The 12,016-nt window shown below is 34.7% G+C and overlaps 2 protein-coding genes across 6 annotated transcripts; one reads left to right on the forward strand and one right to left on the reverse strand.

Annotated features, from left to right (window-relative positions):
- The first annotated feature begins 257 nt into the window (after positions 1-257).
- LOC130715123 (heparanase-like protein 1) lies at positions 258-5,029 on the forward strand. 5 transcript variants are annotated; one of them, XM_057565169.1, is made up of 11 exons: positions 258-615; positions 722-800; positions 1,716-1,977; positions 2,076-2,112; positions 2,379-2,562; positions 2,763-2,911; positions 3,002-3,235; positions 3,705-3,894; positions 3,988-4,113; positions 4,260-4,365; positions 4,595-5,029. In XM_057565169.1, the coding sequence occupies exons 3-11, from the start codon at positions 1,768-1,770 to the stop codon at positions 4,997-4,999; spliced, it is 1,641 nt and encodes a 546-aa protein (XP_057421152.1). In that variant the 5' UTR covers positions 258-615; positions 722-800; positions 1,716-1,767; the 3' UTR covers positions 5,000-5,029. The 5 variants fall into 5 exon arrangements, with proteins under 5 accessions (XP_057421152.1, XP_057421149.1, XP_057421150.1 ...); XM_057565166.1 differs by having other exon boundaries at positions 722-775; XM_057565167.1 differs by lacking the exon at positions 722-800.
- Positions 5,030-8,553: 3,524 nt separating this feature from the next.
- LOC130714514 (SNAP25 homologous protein SNAP33-like) lies at positions 8,554-11,563 on the reverse strand. Its single transcript, XM_057564413.1, has 6 exons — positions 11,372-11,563; positions 10,161-10,760; positions 9,866-9,959; positions 9,647-9,777; positions 9,165-9,262; positions 8,554-8,804 (listed from the first exon to the last, which is right to left on the reverse strand). The coding sequence occupies exons 2-6, from the start codon at positions 10,653-10,655 to the stop codon at positions 8,705-8,707; spliced, it is 918 nt and encodes a 305-aa protein (XP_057420396.1). The 5' UTR covers positions 10,656-10,760; positions 11,372-11,563; the 3' UTR covers positions 8,554-8,704.
- Between the last annotated feature and the right edge of the window lie 453 nt (positions 11,564-12,016).

A 12,016-nucleotide genomic window follows, 5' to 3' on the forward strand; every position in this document is an offset into this window, starting at 1 on the left:
GTTTCCACTCGTCCTATAAACACTCATACAAAAAATACATTTTATTGTATAATCTTTCAGGTCAACCTAAACCCATAATTTGTGAACCTATCTTTTTTAAAACTCGCTTCTCATCGAATTTCTTCAAGTCTAAAAACGAATCCGAGTTTAAAAATGAGCTCAACATATATTTAGAGCCGAGTGAAAATCAAACATAACCGGTGTCAACCCGTCCAACGAGCACCCATGATATATGCCATTCAATGGAATGCAAATGCAATGACCACTTGTCCTCTTCATGAGGAAACAACCTCACCCAGCTCAATTTATATCGGACACATGACACATCTGAGACTGAGACAGGTCCTATTCAACCGCCACTACCTACCCATAACCACAAACAAACAATGTTAATGTCCTCCTCGTTCCTTCCCAATGTGGCTGTTTCTTCACAAACTTTAACCTTACCACTCCCTCACTGAAACGCAACGAAACTAGAAAGTTATCATTCTTTTGGCAGTTCACGCAACCCCCACCATTATTATTCACTCACACGTTATGCCTCACACTTGAGCTTCTTCTTCACTCTCCTCCTATATTTACCACTGGTGGATGAATCATCCAAGCAGGGCTCAGGTTGGCCACCTAAATACATTTTTCTTGTTTTTTCACCATTTCTATATCTTGGTGTTTTTAAAGTTTTCTCTTTCATTCTGTATATCATCCTTTTGTTTTGGTTTAGATTTTTGCCTTCTGGGTTCATCTTGCATTGTGGAAAGAAGTGGTTTAGCTAAAGGTAATAATGGCTTAGGTGATTGCAGGTGAAAACCAGTTTTTCTTATTGTAACGTATGATCTGAATTGATAGACTGATGAGTTCTTAAATCTGTTAATGATTTCCTCATTTTAATATATATACAGTGAAGGAACTATTTATTGGTTTAAATTCTGGTAACCTTTTAGTAAATTGTCATTAAACCATTCCTAGATAGAAGCTATATAAACTTAGAGATTTCTGGCCTTTTTCACTTTTTTTTTTCTTGAGAAGCCAAAAATTCATTTGAAGAAGCGCAAAGGGTGCTTCAACTCATATACAAATGCAATTATAATAAACCTTACCAGTTATTGTTCCTATTGTGAAGTCTTATGTGTGTCTTTAGCCCTGAAAATATGAAAACAGAACATGTGTTTATGCACAAAAGCTACCCTCAATTTTATTATGGAAGCTAAGAAATACGTTTTCAAACATTTTGAAACTCCGGAACATGTATTGGACATCGAAAAATTTCTCATGGAACATATTAAAATGTGATGAAATGGATGTGATAGTAGCATGTAGCTGTATCTATAGAAATTAGATCTCTCATTTCACCTTGAATGCAAACATAACTGCTGCATTTTCATAACCCCTGCTACAATTATTTTATTTTGGAGTTTGTGATTCATTACGCTTTTTTATTTAATAGACATTGCTATTTTCTGTAAGCAATGAGTATTATAGTTTTCCATTTTTAACGAAGCTTAGACAATCATAAAATTCATTATCCTTTTCTGTTTTGTGTTCTGTGGTTTCTAACAACCTTGGACTAATCATTATGTAGAGTTACTTCAGCTAAAAAGCTTAATGCCATGTCTTCAAACTGTCAGATACAAATACTTGCAAATATGTAATGTGATTTCAAAAGATATGTCTATAAATTGCAATTATGTCTGAAATTTTTAATTTTTTTACTGCAGTTAATTCGATCAAAACTGAGCTGGGATTGGTTCCTGTTACAATTACCTACTAATGGCATTCCGCGTCGCCATATTTCTCTTTCTGGCTTCTCTCTGTTCGACTCTAGCGCAAGATGTTAAACATAGTTCAATTTCAATAGAAGGATCTCAAGCTATTGCTGAAAATGATGATAACTTTATCTGTGCTACACTTGATTTGTGGCCTAATGAAAAGTGTGACTACAACTATTGCCCCTGGGGGAATTCTTCTATCTTTAATTTGGTGAGTATACTTTGTTACTCGTGTAAATACTACATGAATTAACTCTAGAAAGCTTCATAGCAGTTTTAGTCATTATTTAATGTGGAATTGTTTTTCAGGACTTGTCTGATCCTGTTCTTACCAAGGCAATCCAAGGTCTGTGTATATTTGCAATGTGCATGTCCATACGATTTTACATTAGTCAAGTTTGTAAAGGTTTTAAATTGTGGTTGTGGTCGCAGTTGCGTGGACTCAAAAACCCTTTACGCAAGGCCACAATTGCAGTTGCGGACCACAATTTAAAACCCCAAAGATGATAGCACTCAAACTGTTTTGTGGTTTCTAAGCAGCATTGCATTGTAATTAGTAGTGTCATTTTTCGCAAGCCTGATGTTATTCTTTCTGCAATGGTTGCCTGATAGCTCTCAAGCCTATGAGGATAAGAATTGGAGGTTCTTTGCAAGACCAACTCCTGTATGAGGCAGGAAGTTTGAATTTCCCTTGTCGTCCATTTCGAAAGATGAAAGGTGAATTGTTTGGATTTACACACGGATGCTTACAAATGAAAAGGTGGGATGAGCTGAATCGTTTTTTCAACGAGACAGGGTGAGAATTTAACATTGAGATTGTTGTCTTTACCATCTTCTCAAGCCAAAACAGAATTAAGAAAAATAAAATTAGATCCTCTTTTAAGCCTGCAACAACTCCCTGTTTGAAAGAGCTTATTTGAGCTTATTTCATAGCAGAAAGGGGAGGGAAGGGATCCTAATCAATGATTTAACTTACTTGGAGTCTTACACATGCAGGGCCCTTATCACATTTGGCTTGAATGCACTCATAGGGAGGCACACGGAGATGCATAAAGCTTGGGTAGGAGACTGGGACTCTACAAATGCTTACGACTTCATAAATTACACTGTTTCAAAGGGATACAAAATTGATTCATGGGAATTTGGTAAGACTGAAGAAGACAGAGCTATTTGTCATATAGCTTATATTCATTTTTGCTTCATTGGAACTTATTCTTGCATATGCTGCCATTTAGGTAATGAATTGAGTGGTAAGGGAATTGGTGCAAGTGTTGGTGCTTCACAGTATGGGAAAGACTTGATTAAGCTTAAGCAAATTATAAACAAATTGTACAGCAACTCTGAGTTCAAACCTTCACTTATAGCACCTGGTGGATTCTTTGATAAGGAGTGGTATGAAAAGTTACTTCATACTTCAGGTTCAGGCGTAATCAATGTGCTTACTCATCACATATATAATTTGGGCCCAGGTTTGCTTGCCACTTCTTCTTTTTCCATAGTTATTCTTAGAAATTTAATATTGAAACATATCTAGATAATGGATGTAAAACAAAGCAGTTATGTGGAAGTGTAAAAGTATTATCTTCTAATTCTATGCTTCATTTCAAATTTCTTGTGAGTAGTATGAAAGTGACATCATTTTCAATTAGTTGAGGGTATCAGTAATACTAACTTTCTTGAAAAACCAAAGTAGTGCAAGAAAAATGATGAAATCAGGTGGTACATGCCTCATTTCCCTTAAGCAAGTTCTTGTGAGTGGAAAAAACTCTCACTAGGAGAGTTAGCCCCACCATGATGTGGATGTTCGCGACTCGAATAGAACAGTCTCTCGTGAAGGATACCTTGTGGTGCACAAAAAAAGTTATTTACTGTGTTTACTTGTGAAAATGCTATTTTCTGCCATTTGTTATTAGTTTACAAGTTAATTTCTCTTTTTAGGCAGCGATGAGAGTCTTGACAAGAAGATTCTAGATCCTGAGCGCTTGAGCAATGTAGAACCAACTCTTAGAAGTCTTTCTGAAACCATTAAAAAACATGGTCCTTGGTCTTCTGCATGGGTAGGAGAAGCTGGTGGGGCATACAACAGTGGTGGTCGTCATGTGTCTAACAGATTTGTGAATAGCTTTTGGTAATGTTGGTCCTTCCTTATTTTCTGTTCCTCCTTTTAATGCTATATGCATTGAAGCTAATTTCTAAATTCTGAAATTTGAGTGACTTAAAGGTACTTAGATCAACTTGGACTAGCATCCAAATACAACACTAAGGTTTATTGCAGACAGACTTTAGTTGGAGGAAACTATGGCCTTCTCAACACCACCACTTTCGCTCCCAATCCTGACTACTACAGGCAAGTGCATGTAAATTGAAAAATGAAAAATGAAGGGGGGGAAGACAATTTTGATTTGTTTTCTTAAATTATTGCAGAGTTATTATAAAGTATATTTTATAATGCTCAATATGTCTAATCCTATTTCTGGTGTTGGTTTTGAGCAGTGCGCTTTTGTGGCATCAGCTCATGGGAAAGACTGTTCTTGCAGCTACTACCAGTGATGATTTTTTTCCTTTTTTACGCATGTATGCCCATTGTTCAAAAGACAGAGTAAGTGCCTCGGAATGTATTATTTTTCCGTTTTAATACTTTCTATCGCTAAACCAAATGGGCTCTTAGGTGCATGTTAATCAATTATGGGCAGAAGCTTATGTGAGTAGCTTCTGGATTTCAGAATTGATTCTGTGGAAAATGAAGCGCATCCAAACATGCTATAAATAAATGAAATATTTACAGTAGTAATTTTAGCATTCCTCTAATTCTGAATTTCATTCTCCAGGATGGTGTAACATTACTGCTGATCAACTTAAGCAACGAGACTCATTTCTTACTCAGTGTTGATGAGCATATGACTGTGAGAGATGGTGTAAATAAAGATTCTAAAAGCATCCACATGGAAGCTTCATTGTCTGGTCATTTAAAGAAGGCATTTTCTTTTGTTGGAACAAAAGGATCAGATGTCATGTTCAGGGAGGAGTATCACTTAACTGCAAAAGATGATTACCTTCGAAGCAAAACCATGTTGCTGAATGGTAATCCAATAGAGTTAACAAGTGATGGAGAAATTCCTACGTTGGCTCCTGTAAGCAATCATGTACATGCTCCAATATATATAACTCCTGTATCCATTGCATTTATTGTATTCCCCAACTTTGATGCTCCAGCTTGTGCTGGACACAGATAATTTTAATGAAAAGGTTTATTGAATCTTGTAGACTGACTGAGTATTAGGAATTTTAGGATCCTCACAGCAAAGCTACAACTACCTTGGCAATAAATGAAGTTACTAGTGTTTTAAAAGCATTTAACTTACTCTATAAAAGGTTTTCCATTACAACAACAACAACAACAAAAATCTTATCAAACTAAGTGAGGTAATAATAGTATGAAAGCCATATAATTGTGCTTCAATGGTGGATGATAGCTCCAAACACTGAAAATGATGAAATGTACACTTGTATAGACATTTCAATGCTTAATTTAGCAAAGGATCATGTTTGATTAATTAATCATACGGCAGGGGTCTGCTCCCCTTATGAAATTGCATTTTGTCAAAATTGGATTTCTTCAAATAAATCAGGAAAGTGGGATGGTATATATCCAGAGGTAAGTGAGAAGAGAAGTAGTGAGGCAATTTGACGAGTATCCCAACATTTAAGGAAATGTAGATGCATGGCGGTGGATGTAACACCCCACTTTTCGTTATTAGGTTATTTATTATTTTATCTTAATTATTATTATGCTATATGGTGTTTTGATAATTTATGCGATTTAATTAGATGATTATGTGATTATGTGATTTAATTAGATTATAAGGTCATTAAGTGATTTTATTAGATAATTAAGTTATTATGTAATATAGATAAATAAGGGTTTTAGGTTTTAAGTGAGTAGTTGGGAGTGAGGCCCATTGTAAGATTATTTAAGGGTTATGAGAGAATTAAAAAGAGAGAAATCAGAAAATTAGGATTAGAGAAGCAGCAGAACAGAGGCACACGTGAAAGGTGAAGGAGAGGAGAAAAGGTGGAGAAAACCTAGAATTTGATCTTCAAGAAGAAAAGGGTCAAGGAGGCTTTGTACCGGTGTCATAGAAGGTAAGGGTTTGAATTTACCTTGTATAATTGTAGAATAACATAGGTTGAGTTTAACATGAAGGAACCCCATCTTCTTTGAAAATTCAGAACTGAGAGACTGTGTTGAGTGTTAACATGTGGTGAGCAAAATTGATTTTGAGCGAAATTGAGGTTCTGGGGAAAATTGGGTTCTGTTATGTTCTGCCCGCAGATACCCTAACCGTCAGTGTTGTAGAGAGCATAACTCTCTCTACAGAATTCCAAATTGAGTGAAACCAATTTTGTATGAAAGCTAACTCATAGGGCTATGTTGGGTAATATTTTCATAATTTTTCGATTGCTGGTTCAATACCAGAATCATCTGCAAGTTCATTCTGTTTGTTTCTTCCCGCAGACACCCTAACAGCCTGTGTTGTAGAGAGCATAACTCTCTCTAAAGAATTCCGAATTGAGTGAAACTAATTTTTTATGAAAGCTAACTCATAGGGTTATATTGGGTAATATTTTCATAATTTTTGGATTGCTGGTTCAATACCAGAATTATCTGCAAGTTCACTCTGTTTCAGCTCGCAGACACCCTAACAGCCTGTGCTGTAGAGAACATAACTCTCTCTACAGAATTCCAAATTGGGTGAAACCAATTTTATATGAAAGCTAACGTATAAGGCTATGTTTGGTAAATGTTTCATAATTTTTGGACTACTCATTTAGTACCAGGATTATATGCAAGTTTGCTATGTTTCTGCTTATTTTTGGGATTGATTCTGAAACTGATTCTGGTAATTGATGTGAAACATTTGATGATTTTGTGTTGCTAGTATGTTGGTGGAATAGTGAATGATTTGATAATTATATTGAAGTGTTATTTTGTGCAATTTTGGTGTGATTTCCGTTATGGAATTTGGTGAGAAAATATGTTATATATTTGGGGCTGGAGTGGTCTCAAATTGCATGTTTTAATTTATGAGTTTTTGCACGAAATACACTTCATTTAGTCAAGAGGCAACGTGTCGGTTTTCATCGGAAAACTGAGGTTTGTCCCAGAACTGGAGTGGTTCTGGAAGTCTGGCGTGGACTTCATTGGTGGTTAACTGTCTGGAGTGGACGCGGTGATACCGCTAAGGTTAACAATTGGTACCACATGCATACATTAGAGTCTCACACACTAAGTTTCACGTTTTCAGTGGTTTTATGTGTTTGGTGATTTGTTGGTGAATTATTTTGCTGTTGTGGTAAAGTTGAATTATTATTCTTCTTTAAGCTTATAATTTTCCGAAACATTAATAAGAATTGTGAAACTGTCTTGAGAGAAAATATTATAATCACTCAGATTTTAAAGACAATGTGAAGAGTTTATAAAGCAGGATCTGAATTGTTTACTTGCTCTTTGTTATGTTATATTTTATACAATGTAAGTTCTTACCCTTCTGTTGGAATGATGTTCTATGCGACATCGCTCAGGTATTGGAGGTAGAGATGTGGCTCATGAGGAGTAGCTTCGGAGAGTCTTAGTTTATGTTATTATTATTATTATAATAATAAAATAAGTGTCTTGCTCTGTAATGTAACACTGGGTAGATATTTATGTTACTTTTACACTTATGTTGAGGGGATTTTATAACTTCTCCTTATGGAAATTGTTGAATAATTTTTAAATTATGGCGATGTCGTACTGTTGATGGCCGAAGTGCCTATGAAATTCAGTTTTGAGTATGATGAATTTTATTGGAATATCAAGGAAGATAAATCTATTTAAATAAGTGATTTTATGCATCATAGAATTATCTGGCTGGTTTAGAAATTTTATTGGCAGGAATAATTTATTCTTTGAAAACCATATGAACTTATAAATTTTCAAACACAATCAGTGTTAATTTTAATGAGTTTTCGTGAAGAAGTGTAATACTCCCTTGATATGTTTTTAAACTCTGATATACGTTTTTAAATAAAACAATGAGAAAAATGGGGTGTTACAGTGGAGGCAGGTAGATTAGGGAATAGTGTTATAGTATTAATTACTTTTTCACAAGTTTACCCTTATTCAATTTTAGAAATATGGAAATGTATTAATGATGAAAAGAAATTATAAAAAGAAGTATGTTAAGGATAACTTTGAAAACTCAATAACATTTGTGGACAAATTTAATGCAAAAAATTATACTAGCTAAGGGTTGTGCAAAGTTAGTTTGGTTCCTATAAAAATGAACAGAGGGAATAAAATATTAAGAATGTGAGTGTCTAATTTTTTTTGTACTAGGCAACTTCACAAGCAATAGTTGTTGTAGCACTGAGTTCAAAAAAATAGTTGTTGTAGCACTAATTAAAGGCGGTAATTTCATGAATGATTTTACATCCCCAAAAGCATGAAATAAAAACCTTTTAATAAAATTATAATAATCTTAACAAATTTATTTTTTGAAAAACACAATATTAACAAATTGATTGTGATCTTCAACCCTTATGGATCAAATTCTCGTTTTGATTATCTACTTTCATTCTTAATACGAGTGTGTATGTGCACACATTGCAACTGTTAAAATGTCATTTTTTCTAATCCATTAAATTCTTCCATCTCACAAATATGGCTTTTGCGAAGTGTTTGCTTTGGAATTTAATTAGATGAAGTTATTTGTTTTATTAGAATCAATTTCAATGTGTCAGAGAATTGTAAAGAATAGGGGCACAAGGCTAGTTTAATCTGTTGCCAATTCAGTAAGTGTAAACTACATCATAACTATGAAAACATTGTCTAAACCAAGATGATGAACTGAATCAATTACAGTATCATATAACAATGATGAAAGTTGAAATCAATCTTATTTTCCAAGCAAACGACGGCCTCTTTGATTAGCACCTTTCACTCGGAAATTCAACTCTTCCACATCATCATCTAGATGGCTCAGAGCTTTATTGTGCCTGCAACATTCACAACCAAATAACTATTAATTATGACAACCTGAACAAAACTCAAACTCTTCAGAAAGTTGATGCAGATAGAGCCAAGTCAAGATGTCAATTTAAATCCTCTCATGTGAAATGAAATTGTTATGTTAAAGTTTGTCTTTATGTTTTACTTCATAAATATTCACCAGAATCACTGATTTAACACACATGAAAAGGGATGAAGAGGGAGATTAATAGAAACTTCAACAAAACAAAATTATGTGAAAACTTCACATGATAAGATCTAAATCCGTATGGGAGGAGAGAGAGTTCGAGAATCACTTGAAGGTAAAGTTCGAGAAAACAACAATTAATAGAATGTGGTGGACTAACCTCTCAATTTCGGATCCCATGTCAATGGCCATGTCTTTAAGCTCTCCCAACAGATCACTTAAATCCGAAAGTGCATCATCTTGCTTCCCTTTTTCAAACTGTTTCAAGACATTTTCTTTAGTAGCTGAATTGAATATCAACAATAAATATAATATCAAGCAAGGCAAAGAGGAAAATCCCAAATGAAATTATCCAAGTCAAACCTAACAGTGAGTAGAGAGTCAAGGTGGTTAATGGGGGAAACATGAAAGGAGAATGCAAACAAAATCATTGATGATTGTAGTCAAAACTGGTTTAGATGCAAAGTAAGTTTTGTTTTTTATAAGCTAGATGCAGAGTAAGTGATCTGGTCATTAGAGCTAAAATAATAGTAGAAAATCGCCAACACATATTAATCACATTAATATCAGGAAGAAGCTACAGCTTTATCATGTTAAACTGGCTTTCAACAACAATAAAATCTGCAACTAGTTGATACGAACCTCAACTTTTTGAAGTGCAGTTGATGATTCGTGAGGTGGGGTTCGCATCTTAGTTTGCCCTCTGGGTGCAGAAGTCAATCCCAACTTCTCTCTCTGTTCCAAGTGGTTGGCCTGTCTGCTAACTGGATTATCTGCATATCATGAAGAAGCACATTATACCTATGATAACCCAAAGTGATTCGAAATTGGGAAAGAAACATACACAGAGAAAATATCAACCTCCAAAAATAACAGGGCCTCTTATTGCACGTGTCTTCTTCGGCTTCCAAGTTTTGGAGAAGAGGCCACCAAGGCTTCCCAAAAGCTTTTCTCCCTGGAAGCAGAAATAAGAGCCAAAACTTAGTCAGTTCTTGTCCAGAATACTCAGAATACTGATCTGATTTTTAAAGGATTGCATAACCAGAAGAGTTCGATGTATGAAGTAACAGAGTGTCATCACAAGTGTAAAACAACATTACCAAGCCACCCATATAGGAAAATTGAAACAAAAGTATTAATTGACAAGAGACTATACCCGACTTAAGTCATGATCAATGTCAGCAGCAACATAGTGACTCCTGGTAATTTGCTCACCCTGTTGGTGAAGAGTGACTAAAGTCTTGGTAGCATCCTCTCTTATGTTCTCTGCTATCTTCAAACAATTGTTGACTGATTTTGTAGTCTCTTCAGCCTTATAAACAGCATAACTTTCCAATTCCTGCACCGACTGATTCTCTACTCCACCAGATTCACGAAAATCATTCCTATATCTGTTCCTGTCAGCGGATGGAGCGGCATACAAAGATGATGAAGGTTTCTTAGTATCATCAACGTCATCAAAAGGATTGGTGTTAACTTCTAGCGTAGCAAGTGCACGTTCTGAGGAGGTCTTCCGTGAGGAATTATACTTTTTGTTATCATTTCCCTCATCATCCGAATCAAATGGGTTCGACCCGGATTTAACAGGATACACCGGACCAACAGAGCTAGGCTTAGCAACCTTCACAGGAGATTTCTTTGAACTAAACATTTTCTCTCTTCTTGCAGAATTCAGTCAGAGGCAGATTGAAGTAAGCTTCTTAAAGAATAAGGAACAACAATCCTGTGTGATATAAAGACACAGATCAATTTCTCCCTGCAAAGGCAAGCAAGTGATATTCAGCCACTGTTAATTTCCACAATAAGCAAAAGGAACCAAAATATCAAATTCTTAATCCACTTATAACAAAAGCAATAATTTTATTAGGACACAAGAAATCATACTCATAAGTCATAACAACCTAAAACAAAGCTTAACTTCATAAATTCTATCGTTAATTAATACAGAAGGCAAAGAAGATACTAAACAAAGATAGAGAGAATGGACAAAAGCGATAACACCAAAGCAGCACAAAGAAAGGGAATCAGAAACCATTGACTATGACCGCAAAAAAAACATGATCACAGCATCACAATTCACAAACTACTTTTGGTATAAACAATTCTCAAACTTGATAAAAGCAAATAAATCAGCACATGAATCGCTTTGTTTGGTTGCTCATAACAATAAAAAAACAAAGATCTTGAAGGATAGCAGAAACCCTTCATCAAGATAGAAAATTGAACTGAATTTGACCCTAAGATAATCACAAAGAAACCCAACAAGAGAAAAACAAAACAAGCAAGACCCAGATAGATTTAAGGGGTTTCCTGAGCAGGGCAATCATCAAAATCAAAACTTGCAAAAGAGAAAGCAAGATATGGTACCTGGAGGAAAACACAGAAAATACTCCGTACTCGTAATATTAATAGCGGTAGATTGGAGGAAGAATTGAAGAAGGAGTTGGCAATGCAGAAGAATAGGAATCTTGCAGAATCGCGTCAAGAAAAGTCAGATTCGGGAGGGAGCGTGGAAGATTCACAGAAATTGCAGAACAAGAGTGAACGTGTTTTTTGGGGTTTGTGATGTTTTATTTTTATTTTTTATTTTTATTTTTATTTTTATTTTTATTTTTATTTTTATTTTTATTTTTATTTTTATTTTTATTTTTATTTTTATAGGCGTTGTTGTTGAATTGAGACGTTGGTTGAATTGAATGAATAAAGTAGGGACTAGGGACCTTTTTGAGATCATGTGGGAGCCATTTCAAACAAAACATTTTGACAACTTCCCTTCTTTATAATTATATGGATGGAAATTCCCCTCCCTTTTTCTATGTCAAGACTTTTGCTTCATATTTTGCTTAATCAACCATCTACTATTTCATTTTTGTTACAAGTAATTAGACTCTAGTTAGGATTCTTTTGTTATTTACTTAAAAATAACTATTCTTTCCAGGAATAATTTTTTTTAATTAGATTAGCACTTATTTATATCAGTTCCATTGTAATTTAGTTTTCTATAAATAAAGT

This window comes from Lotus japonicus, chromosome 4 (genome assembly GCF_012489685.1).
Source record: "Lotus japonicus ecotype B-129 chromosome 4, LjGifu_v1.2".
Taxonomy (NCBI): domain Eukaryota; kingdom Viridiplantae; phylum Streptophyta; class Magnoliopsida; order Fabales; family Fabaceae; genus Lotus; species Lotus japonicus.

Bases quoted from the DNA above. Each gene is read 5' to 3' on its own strand.
- LOC130715123 (XM_057565169.1), top strand. From the start codon at position 1,768: ATGGCATTCCGCGTCGCCATATTTCTCTTTCTGGCTTCTCTCTGTTCG. The intron at 1,978-2,075 runs GTGAGTATACTT...ATTGTTTTTCAG, and splicing joins ATTCTTCTATCTTTAATTTG to GACTTGTCTGATCCTGTTCT. The intron at 2,113-2,378 runs GTCTGTGTATAT...GTTGCCTGATAG, and splicing joins TCTTACCAAGGCAATCCAAG to CTCTCAAGCCTATGAGGATA.
- LOC130714514 (XM_057564413.1), bottom strand. From the start codon at position 10,655: ATGTTTAGTTCAAAGAAATCTCCTGTGAAGGTTGCTAAGCCTAGCTCT. The intron at 9,263-9,646 runs GTTCGTATCAAC...GTCTTGAAACAG, and splicing joins CTGCACTTCAAAAAGTTGAG to TTTGAAAAAGGGAAGCAAGA. The intron at 8,805-9,164 runs GTTAGTCCACCA...TGAATGTTGCAG, and splicing joins ATGGGATCCGAAATTGAGAG to GCACAATAAAGCTCTGAGCC.